The sequence below is a fragment of the Caretta caretta genome, chromosome 6 (genome assembly GCF_965140235.1).
Source record: "Caretta caretta isolate rCarCar2 chromosome 6, rCarCar1.hap1, whole genome shotgun sequence".
NCBI classification, from domain to species: Eukaryota; Metazoa; Chordata; order Testudines; family Cheloniidae; genus Caretta; species Caretta caretta.
In genome coordinates this window covers 558909-580308 of record NC_134211.1, presented here as the reverse complement: position 1 = coordinate 580308, position 21400 = coordinate 558909, and the positions used below count along the sequence as shown (strand labels likewise).

At 64.9% G+C, this 21400-nt stretch overlaps 2 protein-coding genes across 3 annotated transcripts in view; one reads left to right on the top strand and one right to left on the bottom strand.

Annotated features, from left to right (window-relative positions):
* The first annotated feature begins 2859 nt into the window (after positions 1–2859).
* Positions 2860–16465, top strand: CORO1A (coronin 1A). 2 transcript variants are annotated; one of them, XM_048853372.2, is made up of 11 exons: positions 2860–2916; positions 3643–3845; positions 11529–11651; positions 11770–11899; positions 12399–12580; positions 12689–12808; positions 13146–13250; positions 13365–13510; positions 14545–14602; positions 14751–14963; positions 15903–16465. In XM_048853372.2, exons 2-11 carry the CDS (start codon positions 3648–3650, stop codon positions 15999–16001), a joined length of 1374 nt encoding a protein of 457 aa, XP_048709329.1. In that variant the 5' UTR covers positions 2860–2916; positions 3643–3647; the 3' UTR covers positions 16002–16465. The 2 variants fall into 2 exon arrangements, with proteins under 2 accessions (XP_048709329.1, XP_074985220.1); XM_075129119.1 differs by lacking the exon at positions 2860–2916 and adding an exon at positions 3485–3504.
* A 447-nt stretch (positions 16466–16912) lies between these two features.
* BOLA2B (bolA family member 2B) overlaps positions 16913–21400 on the bottom strand; it is a 10679-nt gene continuing 6191 nt past the window's right edge. Inside the window, 1 exon segment of the mRNA XM_048853380.2 lies at positions 16913–17107. Within this exon segment, the coding sequence (XP_048709337.2) occupies positions 17002–17107 (106 nt within the window). The 3' untranslated portion in view covers positions 16913–17001.

Below are 21400 nucleotides of genomic sequence, written 5' to 3'. Positions count from 1 at the left end.
CGCCCCCGCCCCACCTCCCCATGCAGACCCCGCCCCTCCCATCGGACCCCGCCCCCGCCCCACCTCCCCATGCAGACCCCGCCCCTCCCATCGGACCCCGCCCCCGCCCCACCTCCCCATGCAGACCCCGCCCCTCCCATCGGACCCCGCCCCCGCCCCACCTCCCCATGCAGACCCCGCCCCTCCCATCGGACCCCGCCCCCGCCCCACCTCCCCATGCAGACCCCGCCCCTCCCATCGGACCCCGCCCCCTACCCCACCTCCCCATGCAGACCCCGCCCCTCCCATCGGACCCCGCCCCCTGCCCCACCTCCCCATGCAGACCCCGCCCCTCCCATCGGACCCCGCCCCCGCCCCACCTCCCCATGCAGACCCCGCCCCTCCCATCGGACCCCGACCCCGCCCCACCTCCCCATGCAGACCCCGCCCCTCCCATCAGACCCCGCCCCCTACCCCACCTCCCCATGCAGACCCCGCCCCTCCCATCAGATCCCGCCCCCTGCCCCACCTCCCCATGCAGACCCCGCCCCTCCCATCGGACCCCGTCCCCGCCCCACCTCCCCATGCAGACCCCGCCCCTCGCATCAGACCCCGCCCCCGCCCCACCTCCCCATGCAGACCCCGCCCCTCCCATCGGATCCCGCCCCCTGCCCCACCTCCCCATGCAGACCCCTCCCCTCCCGTCAGACTACGCCCCTGCCCCACCTCCCCATGCAGACCCTGCCCCTTCCTCAGGCCCAGGCCCCTGCTCCTTTCAGCTGCCCCCCTAGGGTGACCAGACAGCGAGTGGGACAAATCGGGTGGGGGTGGGGGGGTAATAGGCGCCTATAGAAGACAAAGCTCCAAATATCAGTCCTGTCCCTATACAATCGGGACATCTGGTCAGCCCATCCCCCACTATGGGTGACGTGGCAGGGAGTCCCACAGGCCAGTCCCTGCAGGTTGGTTGGTGGTTTTGAGCCCCCCCAGTCTGGGGGCGCTGACCCCACCCCCCCAAGCAGGTACTTGGGCAGCCCTTGGACACCACCAAGTCCTAGATGGGAGCTAAGTGTAAGGGGAGGTTGGGTATCACTGGCCCTGGCTGAGTGAAATCAGCCCCCCCTTTCCCCCGCACAGGCCTCACTCCAGCCCTGTGTTCGATGAGGGACAGCAGTGACCGGATGGGGGGCCCAGGCACCGGGGCTGGGTTCATGTCCCGGGGGCCTGGCCCACAACTCGGAGAGGAGCCGGGGCTGAGAGCCCGTCCCGGAGAGAGACGTTCAGCTGCTCGCAAAGGGAGCTGGCTCTGGCCCCGGGACCGAGCGGCAGGGCGAGAACCGATGGTGCCAGGCCAGTTCCAGATGAAAGGCATCGGGGCGACTGTGATTAACCCCGGGGAGAGAGGCCCTGGGCCGTGGGACAGCCTCCATCTCCGGCCGGCTCCGCTCCGGACAGGGGGCCTTGCCCCAGGGCACTTTAGCCCAAGTTCTGGAGCACCCGATGGGGAAGGAGGCTGAAATTCCCTTCCCGGTGCTAGGCCCTCGGGGGATCCAAGGGGATGAGCAAATACCCCCTCCTGGCCTCAGCCACGGGGGAACCAGACAGAGAGGGAGAGGCCATCCCTGCCCCAAGGCGGCCGGCCTATGTGGGGACGGGCGGGACCGGCACATCCAGCTCTGGGCAGCTCCTGCCACAGGGCAGAGCGGAATGGTGAAAGCTGGGCCGGGGGGAGCCAGAGCACAGGGTGTGTCTGACGGCTCCCGGACAGCTCCTGGGCTAGATGGGGATAGATAGGTAGAGGGGATCTAAGGGGATAGAAAGAGAGATATGGGGGTGTCTGGGGATAGATAGATAGAGAGGGTGCATGGGGACAGATAGATAGATAGATAGATAGATAGGGTGCATGGGGATAGATAGATAGATAGATAGATAGATAGATAGATAGATAGATAGATAGGGTGCATGGGGATAGATAGATAGATAGATAGATAGATAGATAGATAGATAGATAGGGTGCATGGGGATAGATAGATAGATAGATAGATAGATAGATAGATAGATACAGGGGGTGTCTGGGGATAGATAGATAGAGAGGGTGCATGGGGATAGATAGATAGATGGATAGAGGGGGTGTAAGGGGCTAGATAGATAGATAAATAGATAGATAGATACAGGGGGTGTCTGGGGATAGATAGATAGAGAGGGTGCATGGGGATAGATAGATAGATAGATAGATAGATAGATAGATAGGGTGCATGGGGATAGATAGATAGATAGATACAGGGGGTGTCTGGGGATAGATAGATAGATAGATAGATAGATAGATAGATAGATAGGGTGCATGGGGATGGATAGATAGAGAGAGAGAGAGAGAGAGAGAGAGAGAGAGAGAGAGGGTGCATGGGGATAGATAGATAGATGGATAGAGGGGGTGTAAGGGGCTAGATAGATAGATAGATAGATAGATAGATGTGTGTGTGAACAGGTAGGTAGACCAGTAGAGGCGGTCTATTGGGACAGACACACAGACAGACGGACAGATGGACGGACACACGGACAGAAGGACAGAGGTGTCTGGAGTCACAGGCCAGCCATTTCTGGACCGAGGTGCCTAGCAGGAAAAGAAGGGCGGGGGATGGCTGGTTCACTGAAGAGCTGCCCAGTGCTGCCAGCCCGGACGCCTGGGTCCCGTGCCCCAATTCGGTCTCTTACAGCTGTATCCCCTACACCTTACTTCCAACCCTGCTCCCCTCCTCCCAGGGCAAGCTGGCCCCTGGGCCCCAGATGGAGGAGGTGGAAGGGGTGGTGTCCAAGGCCCCGCCCCACCTGTGGCGTGCTTGCCCTTTAAGGCGCCACCCCCTCCAAGCTGTGACAGGCCGTTAAAACGCTCGAGCTGCAGCCTCGGGACTCATTGTGACACCAGAGCATCTGGAGCCGGTGAGAGCAGGGGGCTGGGAGCCAGGACTCCTGGGTTCTATCTCGGGCTCTAGGAGGGGGCCAGGAGCCAGGACTCCTGGGTTCTATCTCGGGCTCAAGGAGGGGGCCAGGAGCCAGGACTCCTGGGTTCTATCTCGGGCTCTAGGAGGGGGCCAGGAGCCAGGACTCCTGGGTTCTATCTCGGGCTCTAGGAGGGGGCCAGGAGCCAGGACTCCTGGGTTCTATCTCGGGCTCAAGGAGGGGGCCGGAGCCAGGACTCCTGCGTTCTATCTTGGGCTCTAGGAGGGGGCCGGGATCCAGGACTCCTGGGTTCTCTTGGCCGGCCCCTTCCCCTCTCTGCACTATGTGTCTCTTACTCCCAACCCAGCTCCCTGCAGAGCCCTGGGGACGCACATATTGAGCTGTGAAGAGGTTTGCAGCTGGCTGGGAGGGGCAGGCAGGGTGATGGTGGAGACAGCTACCTGGGGCATGGGGAGGGGACTCAGCCGAGGGGATTACTGGGGCGGGGGGGCTGTATCCTGTGTCCCCACCTCCTCCAGTGCTGGAGAGGGGCTCTCCGGGGGCAGCTGGGAAAGGAGGTCTCATGAGGTAACCCAGGGGGCGGGGGGCACGGAGACAGATAGAACAGGGGCACCAGCTGAGCTGGGGGAGGGGAGCCCAGGGCTGGGCCAGCAGGGGCTGCGGTCGGGAGTGAGGGGCACCGTTGACCCCGGCGTCTCTCCCCAGCCGCCATGAGCCGGAAAGTCGTGCGCAGCAGCAAGTTCCGCCATGTGTTCGGGCAGCCGGCGAAGGCCGACCAGTGCTACGACGACGTGCGGATCTCACAGACCACCTGGGACAGCAGCTTCTGCTCCGTGAACCCCAAATTCCTGGCCATGATCGTGGAGGCCAGTGGGGGAGGGGCCTTCATGGTGCTGCCGCTGGCCAAGGTAACTCCGCCCACCCCCCCAGCCCGGCCGGCGCCCCTCACTCCCGCAGCCCCTGCTACTCGGCATTGCATTGGGGATCCAGCTGTGACCTGACACGACCCCCCCACCACCTTGCCATGCAAGCTCCGGTTGGACTGGGGGAGGGCTGAGCTGTCTCAGACCTGCCCCCCCTCCCCTCCCCAAACCCACTTCCCCTTTTATACGCCTTCTTCCGCCCCAAGTTCAAATTTGGAGCCATTTAAGGCAAAAAAGTCAAGATCTGCCTGTTTGGCGGTTTCACAACCCCCCCCCCCCCCCCCGGAAACACAGACAGATGGGGAGGGATAGAACATTACCTAAGAAGGGGAGCGGGGGGGGCAGGACTGGGCTGGCAGGGGGCTGCGGGTCGGGAGTGAGGGGCACCAGCAGAGCTGGGGGGGGGCAGGACTGGGCTGGCAGGGGGCTGCGGGTCGGGAGTGAGGGGCACCGGCAGAGCTGGGGGGGGCAGCCCTGGGCTAGCAGGGGGCTGCGGGTCGGGAGTGAGGGGCACCGGCAGAGCTGGGGGGGGCAGCCCTGGGCTAGCAGGGGGCTGCGGGTCGGGAGTGAGGGGCACCGGCAGAGCTGGGGGGGGGGCAGCCCTGGGCTAGCAGGGGGCTGCGGGTCGGGAGTGAGGGGCACCGGCAGAGCTGGGGGGGCAGGACTGGGCTGGCAGGGGGCTGCGGGTCGGGAGTGAGGGGCACTGGCAGAGCTGGGGGGGGCAGCCCTGGGCTAGCAGGGGGCTGCGGGTCGGGAGTGAGGGGCAGCAGTGGGATAAAGGGCCCTGTGTCCTTCCCTGGCCTGGGGGAAGGGGGCGGCAGGATGAGGCCTTGGAGGGACCCAGGATGTGCCGTCTTGTGACTCCATCGTGATGGGCGCAGAAACACAGAGAACAGAGAGAGCCCCTCCCCCAGCCCTGCCGGTGCCCCTCACTCCTGACCTGCAGCCCCCTGGCACCCCAGCCCTGGCTCCCCTTCCACAGACACAATGTCTTTGGTTTTAACCCCTTGAGCCCTGCACTGCCTTGGCCGTTCGGGAATTTCCCATCATTCCTCAATCCCTGGGTAACTTTTTTCTGGGACTGCCATATTTGTGGGTCCCACCTCGCTACTCAGGGAGACGATGGGGGGAGCTGGGAGGGGGAGTCTGTGCTCAGCGGGTGTGGCATGCAGTGAGGTCGGGGCTGTCAATGAGGGGGAAGGAGGGACCCAGGAGTCTGGGTGGGAGTGGGGTCAGGGAAGAGCCAAGTAGGGATTCAGGAGTCCTGGCATGTGGGTGGGAGCCTAGGAAGGACCCCGGAGCCCCTGGTGCTGAAGGAGCGACCGGCCCTGCTACCAGACCGGGCTGTGTTCTCACCACGTTTCCTGCCCCACGGCAGCGGTAGGCCTCATGTCGCCTTTTATGGGCATGTCTGGGGCACTGAGGCTGGGAGCAGTGTCGCAAGACAGACACAACCAGACACCAGTCCCCCCGCCCCGGGAAACTCCCCTGGGGCCATGGGGGGAGCCGCCCCCCCCAAACACTTACCACCACCCCTCCCCGAGCCTGGAGAGAACCCAGGAGTCCTGGCTCCCAACCCCGCCTGCTCTAACCCTCCAACTCCCACTCCCCTCCCAGAGCCCAGAGAGAACCCAGGAGTCCTGACTCCCAGGCCCCCTGTTCTAAGCACTGCACCCCACTCTTCACCTGCCCCAACCCTGACTCCCAGATGCCCCACAGGTATTCAGGGAGTCTCAGGGCTTCACCCCCTGACCGGGGTGGGGGGGAGGGAAGCTCCCCGGGGGGGGCAGGGAGGGGCAGCAAAGGGGAGAATCGCGCTCTTCCGAGTGCAAAGGGTGAAGCTTCTATTGCACCGTCTGGTGGGAAAAGCGTGTAACTGCAGTCAGGAGCCAGGACACCTGGGTTCTCTCCCCAGCCCGGCCCGGGGAGGGGAGCAGTGGTTTCCCCAGGAATTGAAATTGGGTGGGGTGGGGGGGTGTTCGAATTTACGGGGGGGGAGTGTCAGGGCCGATGGTGAGGGTGAAGGGGGGCTGTATGGCACCAGAGTAAAAACTGAAAAATGTTTCATGACCATTTCATTAGATTTAACTCATGTTTTAAAACCATCACACAAATTAGAGTTGGCTACTCAAGCCTCCTCTGAAGCACGACGTCGACATCCGTCTGGGTTTCTTGGTATCATTTTGCACAGCTCTGCTAATGAACTTCTTGAATGCCGCGCGCTCCTCTTCGGAGGCTTCTCGTGTGGCCGGTCCTTGCAGCCCTTCAGCTGCGAGGCTCCTTGGTTCCTTCCCGAGACCAGGCAGAAGGCGACGCCTTTCAGAGCACAAAGCTCCAGTCAATGGTGAAAAAGAGCGCTCGGCTGTCGCCCTTGGGGCTGGGGCTGCAAGAGAGGAGTTCCTGCTTCTTTCAGCCAGGAAACATAGCTCAACGACGGGCTCGGGCTCGGGCTCGGGCTCGGGCCGCGAGTGAGGATACAGAAGTCGAAGTCAAATCTTCATCCATCCGTCCTGTGATAGTCCACCCTGTGTTCAAATTCCCTCTTCTGTCCCGAGCACATGGCAGCCCCTGGCTGCTCCTGCCTCACCCCACCGGGGTGAAAGTAAGTCAGAGGACTTACCCCTACCCCGGAGCCCAGAGCAGGGGGCGTGGCCTCAACCAGAAGAGGCGTGGCCTTACATCCCGGGCCCTGATTTAAAGGGCCAGGCCTCCAGCTGCAGAGGCGGCTGGGAGCCCCGGGGCTCGGGGGCGATTTAAAGGGCCCCGGGCTCCAGCTGCCGCTACAGCGGAGCCCCGGGCCCTTTAAATCACTGAGGAGCCCTGGGAGCTCCCGGCTGCCATCGCTCCCCGGGGCTCTGGGCTCTGGCAGAGCTTTAAAGGGCCTGGGGCTCCGCTGTGGTAGCGGCTGCCGGAGCCCTGCTGCCCGAGCCCTGGGGTAGGGGTGGCCAGGCTCCATCGGGGATTTAAAGGGCCCCGGGGCTCCAGCCGCCGCTACCCCAGGGCTTTAAACTGCCCTCTGGGAAAGCCGGTCCTGGTACGGCGCCCCGGCTCTTACTGGTGCGCCGTACCGGGGTGTACCGGCTTACTTTCACCTCTGCGCTCCACTCAACGGTCGGTGTTTTATAGGACAGGGATCTGTAAAAGCTACGTAGAGGGTGAGTAGAATCTAGAAGTCGCTGTTGTAGATTTTTAAAAATCAAGCCTGTGTACTTTTTCAGTTGTCTTAACACTTCTTGTCCTCTTCACTTAAGGATTCGATATAAATGCCTTCAGTAGTCAACTTCTGGACCGACGTCTTTGCTTCTTCCAGTACTTTTTCAATGGCTAGCTCTCGGATTGATCCAAATGTAGCTTCTCTTGCTGGAGAAAGATCTACTACTGTCCTAGCAGATGCCTGGATGGCATTGTTTAATGACCCAAGTGGTTTCAACAGTAGGCTTACGAGAGAGAGAACGGCGATAGTCTTCTCTGAACGTAGTAGCAAAAGTAATCCACCAGCCTCACTACTTAGATCCATCCCATCTTGGTAGACACTTTCCAAAGCCAGTAATAACGGCTGGAGTAATTTTAAGACAACAGCCAAGGACTGCTCATGAGAAAGCCAGAGGGTTTTCCAAAGTTGGACTAATTTGAACTTCAGTCCCAGTGTATCTTCTATACTTTCCAAGATATTCAGTCTTTTTGGACTCTTGCTGAAAAAAGAATATAAAGAAGACATTAAATGTACAGCTTTTGAATGTCTTTTGAAGAGTCTGCAGCTCATGCTGGCGCTAGCTGGAGTAGATGGCCTCTGCAGTGTGTATAGGAGAGATCAGGGCTACGCTTTTCTCTGAGCAAGCTTGTGCTCCACCATGTCTTCCAGAGACATTTGCAGCTCCATCAAATGCACAAGCAGCCATCTGTTTGGGGGCCCACTGACGAGCCTTTAACTCTTCTAAGATGTGGGTTGTCACAGATGCAGCCGATGTGTCTTCTATAACTTGAACATCTAGAAATGCATCTACTGGCCTATCACTGACATCCAGATAACGTACACAGTGACTTAATACTTGATGCCCATTTGCATCGGCGCATTCGTCAGCCATGTATGCAAATGTTTGGAATGCGGTGAGAGAGTTCTTCACTTTTTTAACCATTGAGTCTTTCACTGGTGCCCCGCATGCCTCTAGCCAGTCAGTGAGTTTCTTGCGGAAGGACAGTGAGCATTTGCTGCTCTTGTTCGGAACCAGTGTCCAACTTCAGGATGAACAAGTGACCGCGCACTTCACACTGGCCTCCGGTTTGCAGCGTGCGGTGTCTCTTGCTTGCATAGGAAGGATGATGCCACAGCCATGTTTGTTCCCATGAACTGTGTTGTGTCTCCAGCATTCTTATCAGCCTCATTAAGTACTTCTAAAATTGGCTTTCAAAGTGGCTTATAAGGCTTTCTGCATGTTGATGCAGTCCAGAGGCTGCCTTTTCACGTAGTTTGTCAGCATTGGCTTTGCTGATCGGTCTGACAAGCCCAGCTCCTCCACTTTTACCAGTTGTAGCATTGGGAAGCTTTCCTTCTTCGGAAGTGTTTTTGCAAGAGGTGCACCAGTAGCCATCTGTTGTAACTTCAATAAATGTGAACACTTGGACCAACAAACATCGGGAACTGCCTTTAGGTTTTGGAGACTCTGTTTCTTCAGTAGGCAGCTGTATTCGGGCTGGTCGGATGTAGATCCACCACTTGACCCTTCAGACGACATGTTGAGATGTTCTTGGTTCTTGACGTGTTCTTCACCTTGGTTAGTTTTTGAGGCCTTCGCGTGGAAAAATGGTTGTATTGTTTTTTGTCTTTTCATTTTCACTTTGACCTGCAACGTATAAAAGAGAGATGAATAAATTAAATGTTTTGTTAGGATAATGCAAATTTAACATAAGGATCATGCAAAATACACCAACACACATAACAGGTCTAGATTTCTAAAAAAATATAAATTAAAAAAAATATATTTAAATTAAATTGACTTTTGAAAATTAAGCCATCATGGGATAACAGGGAAGTCCTCTCATGGATCAGTGACTGGTTAAAAGACAGGAAACAAAGGGTAGGAATAAATTATCAGTTTTCAGAATGCAGAGAGATAAATAGTGGTGTCCCCGAGGGGTCGGTACTGGGACCATTAGTGTTCAACATATTCATAAATGATCTGGAAAAAGGGGTAAACAGGGAGGTGGCAACATTTGCAGATGATACAAAACTACTCAAGATAGGTAAGTCCCAGGCAGACTGCGAAGAGCTACGAAAGGATCTCTCAAAAGTGGGCAACAAAATGGCAGATGAAATTCAATGTTGATAAATGCAAAGTGATGCACATTGAAAAATGTAATCCCAACTCTACATATACAATGATGGGTCTGAATGAGCTGTTACCACTCCAGAAACAGATCTTGGCATCAGTGTGGAGAGTTCTCTGCAAACATCCACGCAATGTGCAGCAGCCGTCAACAAAGCGAACAGAATGCTGGGAACCATTAGGAAAGGGAGAGATGATAAGACAGAAAATATCGTATTGCCTCTATATTAATCCATGGTACGTGCACATCTTGAACACTGTGGGCAGATCTGGTCACCCGATCCCCAAAACGATCTATTGGAATTGGAGAAGGTTCAGAGATGGGCAACTGAAATGATTAGGGGTGTGAAACAGGAGGAGAGATTAAAATGACTGGGAATTTTCATCTTAGAAAAGAGATGACTAAGGGGGGGTAGGATCGAGGTCTATAAAATCGTGACAGGTGTGGAGAGAGTGAATCAGGAAGTGTTATTTACTCCTTCTTGTAACACATGAACTAGGGGTCACCCAATGAAATTAATAGGCAGCAGGTTTTAAAAAACAAAAGGAAGTATTTCTTCCCACAACATAAAGTCAACCCGTGGAGCTCTTTGCCAGGGGATGCTGTGAAGACCAAAACTATAACAGGATTAAAAAAAGAACTAGATAAATTCCTGGAGGACAGGTCCATCAGTGGCTATTAGCCAGGTTGGGGAGGGATGCAAAACCATGCTCTGCGTGTCCCTAGCCTGTTCGCCAGAGGCTGGGAATGGTCAACAGGGGATGGATCACTTGATGATTCCCTGGTCTGTTCATTCCCCCTGGGGCCCCTGGCTTTGGCCACTGTTGGAAGACAGGACACTGGGCTAGATGGACCATTGGTCTGACCCAGTAGGGCCGCTCTTATATAAAAATTAATTATAATAATAAAAATGTTTAGTACAGAAACTCCCCAACATGACGACCTCTCGAGATAGCAACAAGGTGAGATAACAACCTTGGCAAATAATGCATTTTAAAAATCTTGGCCTACTAGGAAACATATGTCTATAAGTTTCCATTCCCAGTCACAAATCTAGCATTCTGGAGCAAAGTCACTAAAATATAGTCCAACAAGTGTTTATTTAACGTGCCCCTCACTTTCCCCTCCACCGCACCCCGCGCACTGGTGTTGTCCTTGGTCAGTGGAGACTCAGAGTTCAGAGGTGCTCTCACGTGAGTTCACCGCCCACGTGGGGGCAAGAAGGCCCCTTGCTCGTTCCTCCAGCTGCTCACGGTTCGCTCTGGCCACTGCTGTTCGTTGTGCCACCGTTCACTCCATCGCTCGGTTGCCAATGGCCCTGCGCCGTCACCTTCGGCTGCCACCTGCCCCGAGACCTCTGCGAGTCGGTCTCTTGAGGTCCCACCGGCTCTCTGTGATTTCAGCCGAGCTCTCGGGGGGCGGGGGGGGGACCTCGCTGCGAGTGCAGACTGGGCCGTCTCTGCCAAGAAACCCTGTCCCACAGCTGGTCTGAGCACTTAGACCTGATTCTCAGTGACTGCAGCTGCAGTGGTCACTTAACAGAACAAGTTTCAGAGTAACAGCCGGGTTAGTCTGTATTCGCAAAAAGAAAAGGAGGACTCCTTTTCTTTTAACAGAACAAAAGACTCTCTATGGAGCCTGATCAGCTCTGTCTTTAAACAGTGGAGAGGGGCAGGTCCAATCGTACTTGTGACTAGACAAGACCATCAAGCAAAACCCCTGTCCCCACCCTCTCTCTCCATGCCCTAAGTCCTGTTCTACTGCCCTTTACTCCGACAATAAGAACAACAACATTTCGTCCCCCCCGCCCCTTCAAGTGATTTGTAACCGAACCCCAGCCCAAATCTATCACTCGGGCAAGGCAGCTCTGTTTGCTGGCTACCTGGGTAGGTGAGGTGTGGATGTAAATACAAGCTGGTCCTGGAGTCTTTCCCCCCAGCCCATCACTGGCTGTCAGGGCGAGCTCCTTTCGACTCTGCTCACAAATCCTCATTTGAAACGATTAGGTGCACCAACATCGCCGACATGGAGGCACCGACCTGGCCATAAACAGCTGGACAAGGAAGCTAGTCTGCGTTCCCACTTCTCACATCTACGATACTTTGCCAGCTACACGTCGTTTAGCGTACACTGAGTACGCTTTTAAAGGGTGTATTAATGTTTCCATTTCAATTCAAATTTCCAAACAGTCACTAAATTGGCATGTAACTAGTTCACAAAGCTGGGGGTGGCGCTGGGGAAATTCAGGGGGGGTGCAGGGAAATCACTGGAGGGGAGATGGGGTGCAGTGGTTTGAGGGGGATCTTGGGCACCTGGGTCCTAACTCAGCTCTTCTCCCGGCAGACCGGGCGCCTGGACAAGTCGCAGCCCCTGGTGTGCGGGCACACGGCCCCGGTGCTGGACATCGAGTGGTGCCCACACAATGACAACATCATCGCCAGCGGCTCTGAGGACTGCACCGTCATGGTGAGCGGGGGGGGCCTGGGGCTGCACCGTCATGGTGAGCGGGGGGGTTGATCCGAAGGCCCCAGGCCGCTCCCCCCAGAGCGTGTGGGGCCGGGGTGACCCCGCTGTCTCCCCGCAGGTATGGGAGATACCGGACGGGGGGCTCGTGCGACCCCTGACGGAGCCGGTGGTCACGCTGGAGGGGCACTCGAAGCGCGTCGGCATCGTGGCCTGGCACCCCACGGCCCAGAACGTGCTGCTGAGCGCAGGTACTCCCAGGGGCTGGGGGGCGCCCCCCTGCTCCGCCCCCTGCCCCCCACCCCACCCCCGCTGACCCCCCTCCCCTCCCCTCCCCTAGGCTGTGACAACGCCGTGCTGCTGAGCGCAGGTGCTCCCAGGGGCTGGGGGGCGCCCCCCTGCTCCGCCCCCTGCCCCACCCCCGCCGAGCCCCCTCCCCTCCCCTAGGCTGTGACAACGCCGTGCTGCTGAGCGCAGGTGCTCCCAGGGGCTGGGGGGCGCCCCCCTGCTCCGCCCCCTGCCCCACCCCCGCCGAGCCCCCTCCCCTCCCCTAGGCTGTGACAACGCCGTGCTGCTGAGCGCAGGTGCTCCCAGGGGCTGGGGGGCGCCCCCCTGCTCCGCCCCCTGCCCCCCGCCCCACCCCCGCCGAGCCCCCTCCCCTAGGCTGTGACAACGCCGTGCTGCTGAGCGCAGGTGCTCCCAGGGGCTGGGGGGCGCCCCCCTGCCCCCGCTGACCCCCCTCCCCCCCAGGCTGTGACAACGCCGTGCTGCTGTGGGACGTGGGCTCGGGCCGAGCGCTCGTGGAGCTGCGGGACCTGCACCCCGACGTCATCCACAGCGTGGCCTGGAGCCGCGACGGCTCCCGCCTCTGCACCACCTGCCGGGACCGCCGGGTCCGCGTGATCGAGCCCCGCTCCGGCCGCCTGCTCGCCGTGAGTGCGGGGCGGGGCCGCGGGGGCGGGGGGCCGAGGGGACGGCTATGGCCTGGGGCTAGGGGGCGTGGGGGGCTGCCTGTCTCTCTGACCCCCGTCTCCCCACAGGAAAAGGCCAGCCCCCACGAGGGCTCCCGGCCGGTCCGCGCTGTCCTGCTGGCCGACGGCAAGATCCTCACCACGGGCTTCAGCCGCATGAGCGAGCGCCAGGTGGCGCTGTGGGACCCGGTGAGACCCCGCCCCCTGGGACCCGGGGAGACCCCGCCCCCTGGGACCCCATCCCCCAGGGAGACCCCGCCCCCCAGGGAGCCGGGAGACCCCCTCCCCCTGGGCCCCCCTGGGAGCCTGCCTCACACCCCCTCCCATGGGGCGACCCCTTCTCACCCCCCCCCCAGCAAGTGATGCAGAACTCAGGGAGAAACCCTGCCCCCAACCCTGCCTTCTAGCCCCACCCACCTACCTCTCCTCTAGCCCCTCCCCAAGGGAGCAGCAGGTGGCGCTGTGGGACTCTGAGCGGGACCCTGCCCCCGCCACCCCCTGACCCCCTGGTCTCTCCCCACACCAGGCGCACCTGGAGGAGCCCATGAACCTGCAGGAGCTGGACACGAGCAGCGGGGTGCTGGTCCCCCACTACGACCCCGACACCAGCATGGTCTACCTCTGCGGCAAGGTTGGTGCAGGACCCAGGCGTCCGGGGGAGCCCACTGGGGACAGGAGCTTGGGGGTCCTGGGGGGGGGCTCCCCGGCTCCCCCCCGCTGACCGCCCCATCTGTCCCCCCCGCAGGGCGACAGCTCCATCCGCTACTTCGAGGTGACGCCCGAGGCCCCCTACCTGCACTTCCTCTCCATCTTCAGCTCCAAGGAGTCCCAGCGTGGGGGCGGCTGGATGCCCAAGCGGGGCCTGGACGTCAGCAAGTGCGAGATCGCCAGGTACAGGGGACCCCCACCCCCCCAAACCCTCTCAGACCCCCCCACCCCCCTTGGGACACCTGAATCCCTCAAGTCCCCCCCAAACCCCCCCACCCCCCTTCAGACACCTGAATCCCCCCGAGTCCCCCCAAACCCCCCCAGCTTCTCTTCAGACACCTAAATCCCCCCAGGTCCCCCCAAAACCCCCTCGGAACCCCAGCCTCCCTTTGGATACCTGAATTCCCCCAGCCCCCCAAAACCTCCCTCTGCCCCCCAGACTCCCAACAATCCCTGAACCCCACAAAATGCCCCTTGAACTCCAAAGCCCCCCCAAATCTCCCCAGCCACCAACCCTCCCTGAAACCTCCCAATTCCCCATAGACCCCAGAATCCCCCCAATCCCCAGCCTCCTCCAGTGCCCCGAAATCCTCCTCAGCCCCCCCATAATCCCTTCCCCCCGCACTGCACAGCAGTGCCCTTGTGGTAGGAAGCGACCCTGAGACATAACCCTGGGCTCAAGCAAGGCTCGGAGCAGAGCCAGGCTGGGGGAAACCCTCCTGAGAGGTGCTGGGCACACGACACTCACGTCCCCATCCCAGACCAGTGGAACCCGAACACCAAAGAGAACAGGGACGCGCTGACCCCCCCAGGGCAGGAGGACAGAGCGATGGGTGGGGGCCGTACGTAAGTGGTTTGTGTTGATGTATAAAATGGAGTCTCTGGCTGGCAGAGGGGGGAACGGAAAGTCCTGCCGTTCACTGAGCAGGTCCATTGTTACGGGCACACTTGTATTATTGGTCCGGTAGAGTCTGCGGGATCCTAGTACCTGCCTCGTTGACAATAAACCTGGCCAGGTGCCTTCATCCCTTAACAGATCTTGTGGTCATTGGGCGGTTCTGTGTGCCGGCTGTCTGCACAGGGCTGCGGCGGCAGACAGGGAGACTGTCACACAGCCAAACATCTAACCACACCACTCAGCCCCCCAATCCTCTCCACTGCTGGGATCCCAAGAGACCCCCCCCCACTCTGAACCCCCCCTTCCCTCCGCATTTCAGATTCTACAAACTCCACGAGCGCAGATGTGAGCCCATTGCCATGACGGTGCCCCGCAAGGTGAGCCGGGGGCTGGGAGCTCGGACGCCTGGGTTCTATCCCAGCTCGGGTAGGGGAGAGGAGCCCTGATGCCTAGGTTCTATCTTGGCTTGGGGAGGGGCTGGGAGCATGGACGCCTGGGTCCCATGCTGGCTCTCTCCTCCCGCAGTCAGATCTGTTCCAGGAGGACCTGTACCCCGACACGGTCGGGCCCGACCCCGCGCTGACGGCAGAAGAATGGTTTGGGGGCAAGGACGCCGGCCCCCTGCTCATCTCCCTGAAGGATGGATACGTCCCACCCAAGAGTCGCGAGTTCAAAGTCAACAAGAGCATCCTGGAGCCGCGCCGGAGCCAGCCTTGCCCCGATGGGGCCAGCCCTGGGGTGAGATGGGGGGGGGCTGCAGGTCGGGAGCGAGGGACACCGGCAGAGCTGGGGGAGGGGAGGTCAGGGCTGGGCCGGCAGGGGGCTGCGGGTCGGGAGCGGGGGGCACCGGCAGAGCTGGGGGAGGGGAGCCCAGGGCTGGGCCGGCAGGGGGCTGCGGGTCGGGAGCGGGGGGCACCGGCAGAGCTGGGGGAGGGGAGCCCAGGGCTGGGCCGGCAGGGGGCTGCGGGCCGGGAGCGGGGGGCACCGGCAGAGCTGGGGGAGGGGAGCCCAGGGCTGGGCCGGCAGGGGGCTGCGGGCCGGGAGCGGGGGGGCACCGGCAGAGCTGGGGGAGGGGACCCCATGGCTGGGCCGGCAGGGGGCTGTGGGTCGGGAGCGGGGGGGCACCGGCAGAGCTGGGGGAGGGGCCCCCATGGCTGGGCCGGCAGGGGGCTGTGGGTCGGGAGCGGGGGGCACCGGCAGAGCTGGGGGAGGGGGCCGCGGGCCGGAAGTGGGGGGCACCAGCAGAGCTGGGGGAGGGGACCCCATGGCTGGGCCGGCAGGGGGCTGTGGGTCGGGAGCAGGGGGCACCGGTAGAGCTGGGGGAGGGGACCCCAGGGCTGGGCCGGCAGGGGGCTGTGGGTCGGGAGCAGGGGGCACCGGTAGAGCTGGGGGAGGGGACCCCAGGGCTGGGCCGGCAGGGGGCTGTGGGTCGGGAGCAGGGGGCACCGGCAGAGCTGGGGGAGGGGAGCCCAGGGCTGGGCCGGCAGGGGGCTGTGGGTCGGGAGCGGGGGGCACCTGTAGAGCTGGGGGAGGGGACCCCATGGCTGGGCCGGCAGGGGGCTGTGGGTCGGGAGCGGGGGGCACCTGTAGAGCTGGGGGAGGGGACCCCATGGCTGGGCCAGCAGGGGGCTGCAGGCCGGGAGCGAGGGGCACCCCACGAGCTCTCCCCCTCCCCAGGCGCTGGAGAAGTTGACCGAGGACGTGCGGCAGCTGCAGGCGAGGGTGGCAGAGCAGGACCGACGCATCGCGGTGCTGGAGACGCAGGCTGCCAAATAGCCGGGGGGAGCCTCTGTCCCCCCACAACTTTCTGTCAAACTCAGGGCTGCCCCATGGCACTGGAACTCCCCCGCCCCCCACAAGCTTTGACAGCTGGAGCCTCTTTCTGCCCCCCTGGCTGCCAGCAAGCGGCGCTTCCCACCGCCCCAGCATCTGCCATGGCCAAAGAGCCCCCCCCACTACACCTTTATGGGGGGCCAGGTCCTGCCAAATTAACCCTCCAATGCCCCTATAATCCCCCTTCCCTTCCCCGTACCCTCCCCTCCCTCTCTGGGAGGCCGGATCCCTCCCGCCCTGTACAGAGAAGCTTTTATCTTTTTTACCTTTGTTGTTTAAGTCATTGGGGTGAGGGGAGTAACGGGGGGGGGGGATATGGTGGAACGGGGGGGCCACCCCAGGGGAGGGGACGGGCACCAGTGTCTTTCTGCTGTGAACGGTTCTACCAATAAAGTTTGTAAATAGCACCTCTGCCCTGCTTTGTGCTGGGGGTGGGGCGTGGCCGAGACCCCCCCCGCCCATGGCGGAGACGGGGAGACGATGGAGGTCAGACCTCAGGGGAAACGGGAACGCCCCCCACGCGGGACAGGTGTTGATTCTAAAGGCTACTGATGGCAGCTTTGCAGGACGCATCAAACCAAGGGATTGTTAAAACCACAAAGGGTTCAATTGCCCCCCTCCCAATTCATAACCTGAAATGCCCCAGCTAGGCACCTCCCCCACCCGCCTGCTGGCTGGGAATACTGGGTACGGCTCCAGGTGAGGGGCACCGGCAGGACTGGGGGGGCAGGGCTGGCCTGGCCTGGCGGGGGGGCTGCGGGTCGCGAGTGGGGGCACGGGCGGGGCTGGGCGGGGCAGGGCCGGGCTGGCGGGGGGCTGCGGGTCGCGAGTGGGGGGCACCAGTCAGACACTAGTTTGTTGCCCATAATCCTTTATTGCAGCTGGTCTCTCAGCTCCGTGGGGCGCGGGGTCCCAGCTCCGTCCTGCTCCGGGGCCGGGGGTCTCACTGCAGGCCCCCCCGCTCCTTCTCCCACTGCTCGGGGGTCAGCGTGCGCTGCTCGAAGGCGTGAATGTGCTTCAGCTCCTCTGCCAACAGCTCGTTCACCAGCCTGTGGGGAGGGGGGGTCAGTGCCAGGCCCAGGAGCCCCGGGGGTCAGGGACGGGGAGGCTGGGCCCGGGGGCTGGAGGGCTGGTTAATGGGTCACGCCCCAGCGCTCTCCCCAACCGCACCGGCAGGTGGGGGTCCCTGTGGGGGAGGCAGGGTGGGGTCAGCCCCCAGACTGTGATGGGGGAGACCGGAGCCCAGGGTCGGCAGGGCCAGAGGCCCCGGGGCTGTGGGGACGGGGAGGGGGCCCCGGGGCTGTGGGGACGGGGAGGGGGCCCCGGGGCCGTGGGGACGGGGAGGGGGCCCCGGGGCTGTGGGTACCGGTGTCGATGGAGCAGGGGCTGTGGGGACGGGGAGGGGGCCCGGGGCTGTGGGGACGGGGAGGGGCCCGGGGCTGTGGGTACCGGTGTCAATGGAGCAGGGGCTGTGGGGACGGGGAGGGGCCCCGGGGCTGTGGGGACGGGGAGGGGGCCCGGGGCTGTGGGTACCGGTGTCAATGGAGCAGGGGCTGTGGGGACGGGGAGGGGCCCGGGGCTGTGGGGACGGGGAGGGGCCCCGGGGCTGTGGAGACGGGGAGGGGGGCCCGGGGCTGTGGGGACGGGGAGGGGGGCCCGGGGCTGTGGGGACGGGGAGGGGGGCCCGGGGCTGTGGGTACCGGTGTCGATGGAGCAGGGGCTGTGGGGACGGGGAGGGGGCCCGGGGCTGTGGGGACGGGGAGGGGGCCCGGGGCTGTGGGTACCGGTGTCGATGGAGCAGGGGCTGTGGGGACGGGGAGGGGGCCCGGGGCTGTGGGTACCGGTGTCAATGGAGCAGGGGCTGTGGGGACGGGGAGGGGCCCGGGGCTGTGGGGACGGGGAGGGGGCCCCGGGGCTGTGGGGACGGGGAGGGGGGCCCGGGGCTGTGGGGACGGGGAGGGGGGGCCCGGGGCTGTGGGTACCGGTGTCGATGGAGCAGGGGCTGTGGGGACGGGGAGGAGGCCCGGGGCTGTGGGGACGGGGAGGGGGCCCGGGGCTGTGGGGACGGGGAGGGGGCCCGGGGCTGTGGGTACCGGTGTCGATGGAGCAGGGGCTGTGGGGACGGGGAGGGGGCCCGGGGCTGTGGGGACGGGGAGGGGGCCCGGGGCTGTGGGGACGGGGAGGGGCCCCGGGGCTGTGGGGACGGGGAGGGGCCCCGGGGCTGTGGGTACCGGTGTCGATGGAGCAGGGGCTGTGGGGACGGGGACGGGGCCCCGGGGCTGTGGGGACGGGGAGGGGGCCCGGGGCTGTGGGTACCGGTGTCGATGGAGCAGGGGCTGTGGGGACGGGGAGGAGGCCCGGGGCTGTGGGGACGGGGAGGGGCCCGGGGCTGTGGGGACGGGGAGGGGGCCCGGGGCTGTGGGGACGGGGAGGGGGCCCGGGGCTGTGGGGACGGGGAGGGGGCCCGGGGCTGTGGGTACCGGTGTCGATGGAGCAGGGGCTGTGGGGACGGGGAGGGGGCCCGGGGCTGTGGGGACGGGGAGGGGCCCCGGGGCTGTGGGGACGGGGAGGGGCCCCGGGGCTGTGGGGACGGGGAGGGGGCCCGGGGCTGTGGGTACCGGTGTCGATGGAGCAGGGGCTGTGGGGACGGGGAGGAGGCCCCGGGGCTGTGGGGACGGGGAGGGGGCCCGGGGCTGTGGGGACGGGGAGGGGGCCCGGGGCTGTGGGTACCGGTGTCGATGGAGCAGGGGCTGTGGGGACGGGGAGGAGGCCCCGGGGCTGTGGGGACGGGGAGGAGGCCCGGGGCTGTGGGGACGGGGAGGGGCCCGGGGCTGTGGGGACGGGGAGGGGGCCCGGGGCTGTGGGGACGGGGAGGGGGCCCGGGGCTGTGGGTACCGGTGTCGATGGAGCAGGGGCTGTGGGGACGGGGAGGGGCCCCGGGGCTGTGGGGACGGGGAGGGGCCCCGGGCTGTGGGGACGGGGAGGGGCCCCGGGGCTGTGGGTACCGGTGTCGATGGAGCAGGGGCTGTGGGGACGGGGAGGGGGCCCGGGGCTGTGGGGACGGGGAGGGGCCCCGGGGCTGTGGGTACCGGTGTCGATTGGAGCAGGGGCTGTGGGGACGGGGAGGGGCCCGGGGCTGTGGGGACGGGGAGGGGGCCCGGGGCTGTGGGGACGGGGAGGGGGCCCGGGGCTGTGGGGACGGGGAGGGGGCCCGGGGCTGTGGGTACCGGTGTCGATGGAGCAGGGGCTGTGGGGGACGGGGAGGGGGCCCGGGGCTGTGGGGACGGGGAGGGGCCCGGGGCTGTGGGGACGGGGAGGGGGCCCCGGGGCTGTGGGGACGGGGAGGGGCCCGGGGCTGTGGGGACGGGGAGGGGGCCCGGGGCTGTGGGTACCGGTGTCGATGGAGACAGGGGCTGTGGGGACGGGGAGGGGGCCCGGGGCTGTGGGGACGGGGAGGGGGCCCGGGGCTGTGGGGACGGGGGAGGGGGCCCGGGGCTGTGGGGACGGGGAGGGGGCCCCGGGGCTGTGGGGACGGGAGGGGGCCCGGGGCTGTGGGACGGGGAGGGGGCCCGGGGCTGTGGGTACCGGTGTCGATGGAGCAGGGGCTGTGGGGGACGGGGAGGGGCCCCGGGGCTGTGGGGACGGGGAGGGGGCCCGGGGCTGTGGGGACGGGGAGGGGGCCCGGGGCTGTGGGGACGGGGAGGGGGCCCCGGGGCTGTGGGTACCGGTGTCGATGGAGCAGGGGCTGTGGGGACGGGGAGGGGGCCCCGGGCTGTGGGGACGGGGAGGGGCCCCGGGGCTGTGGGGACGGGGAGGGGGCCCGGGGCTGTGGGGACGGGGAGGGGGCCCGGGGCTGTGGGGACGGGGAGGGGGCCCGGGGCTGTGGGGACGGGGAGGGGGCCCGGGGCTGTGGGGGACGGGGAGGGGGCCCGGGGCTGTGGGGACGGGGAGGGGGCCCGGGGCTGTGGGGACGGGGAGGGGGGCCCGGGGCTGTGGGGACGGGGAGGGGCCCGGGGCTGTGGGGACGGGGAGGGGGCCCCGGGGCTGTGGGGACGGGGAGGGGCCCCGGGGCTGTGGGGACGGGGAGGGGGCCCGCGGGCTGTGGGGACGGGGGAGGGGGCCCGGGGCTGTGGGGACGGGGAGGGGGCCCGGGGCTGTGGGGACGGGCGAGGGCAGGGGCTGTGGGACGGGAGGGGCCCGGGCTGTGGGGACGGGGAGGGGGCCCCGGGGCTGTGGGGACGGGGAGGGGGCCCCGGGGCTGTGGGTACCGGGTGGCGATGGAGCACGGGGCTGTGGGGACGGGGAGGGGCCCCGGGGCTGTGGGGACGGGGAGGGGCCCCGGGGCTGTGGGGACGGGGAGGGGGCCCCGGGGCTGTGGGGACCGGGGAGGGGGCACGGGGCTGTGGGGACGGGGAGGGGCCGAGGGGCCCGGGGCTGTCGGGGACGGGAGGGGGGCCCGGGGCTGTGGGGGACGGGGAGGGGGCCCGGGGCTGTGGGGACGGGGAGGGGGCCCGGGGCTGTGGGGACGGGGAGGGGGCCCGGGGCTGTGGGGACGGGGAGGGGGCCCGGGGCTGTGGGGACGGGGAGGGGGGCCCGGGGCTGTGGGGACGGGGAGGAGGGGCCCGGGGCTGTGGGGACGGGGAGGGGGCCCCGGGGCTGTGGGGACGGGGAGGGGGGCCCGCGGGGCTGTGGGGACGGGGAGGGGGCCCGGGGCTGTGGGGACGGGGAGGGGGCCCGGGGCTGTGGGGACGGGGAGGGGGCCCGGGGCTGTTGGGACGGGGAGGGCCCCGGGGCTGTGGGGACGGGGAGGGGGCCCGGGGCTGTGGGGACGGGGAGGGGGCCCGGGGCTGTGGGGGACGGGGAGGGGGCCCGGGGCTGTGGGTACCCGGGGCGTGTCGAATGGAGCAGGAGGGCTGTGGGGACGGGGAGGGGCCCCGGGGCTGTGGGGACGGGGGAGGGGGCCCGGGGCTGTGGGACCGGTGTCGATGGAGCAGGGGCTGTGGGGACGGGGAGGGGCCCCGGGGCTGTGGGGACGGGGAGGGGGCCCCGGGGCTGTGGGGACGGGGAGGGGCCCGGGGCTGTGGGGACGGGGAGGGGGCCCAGGGGCTGTGGGGACGGGGGAGGGGGCCCGGGGCTGTGGGGACGGGGAGGGGCTGTGGGGGACGGGGAGGGGCTGTGGGGACGGGGAGGGGCTGTGGGGACGGGGAGGGGGCCCGGGGCTGTGGGGACCGGGGAGGGGGCCCGGGGCTGTGGGGACGGGGAGGGGGCCCCGGGGCCTGTGGGGACGGGGAGGGGCCCGGGGCTGTGGGTACCGGTGTCGATGGAAATAGATATACGTATAG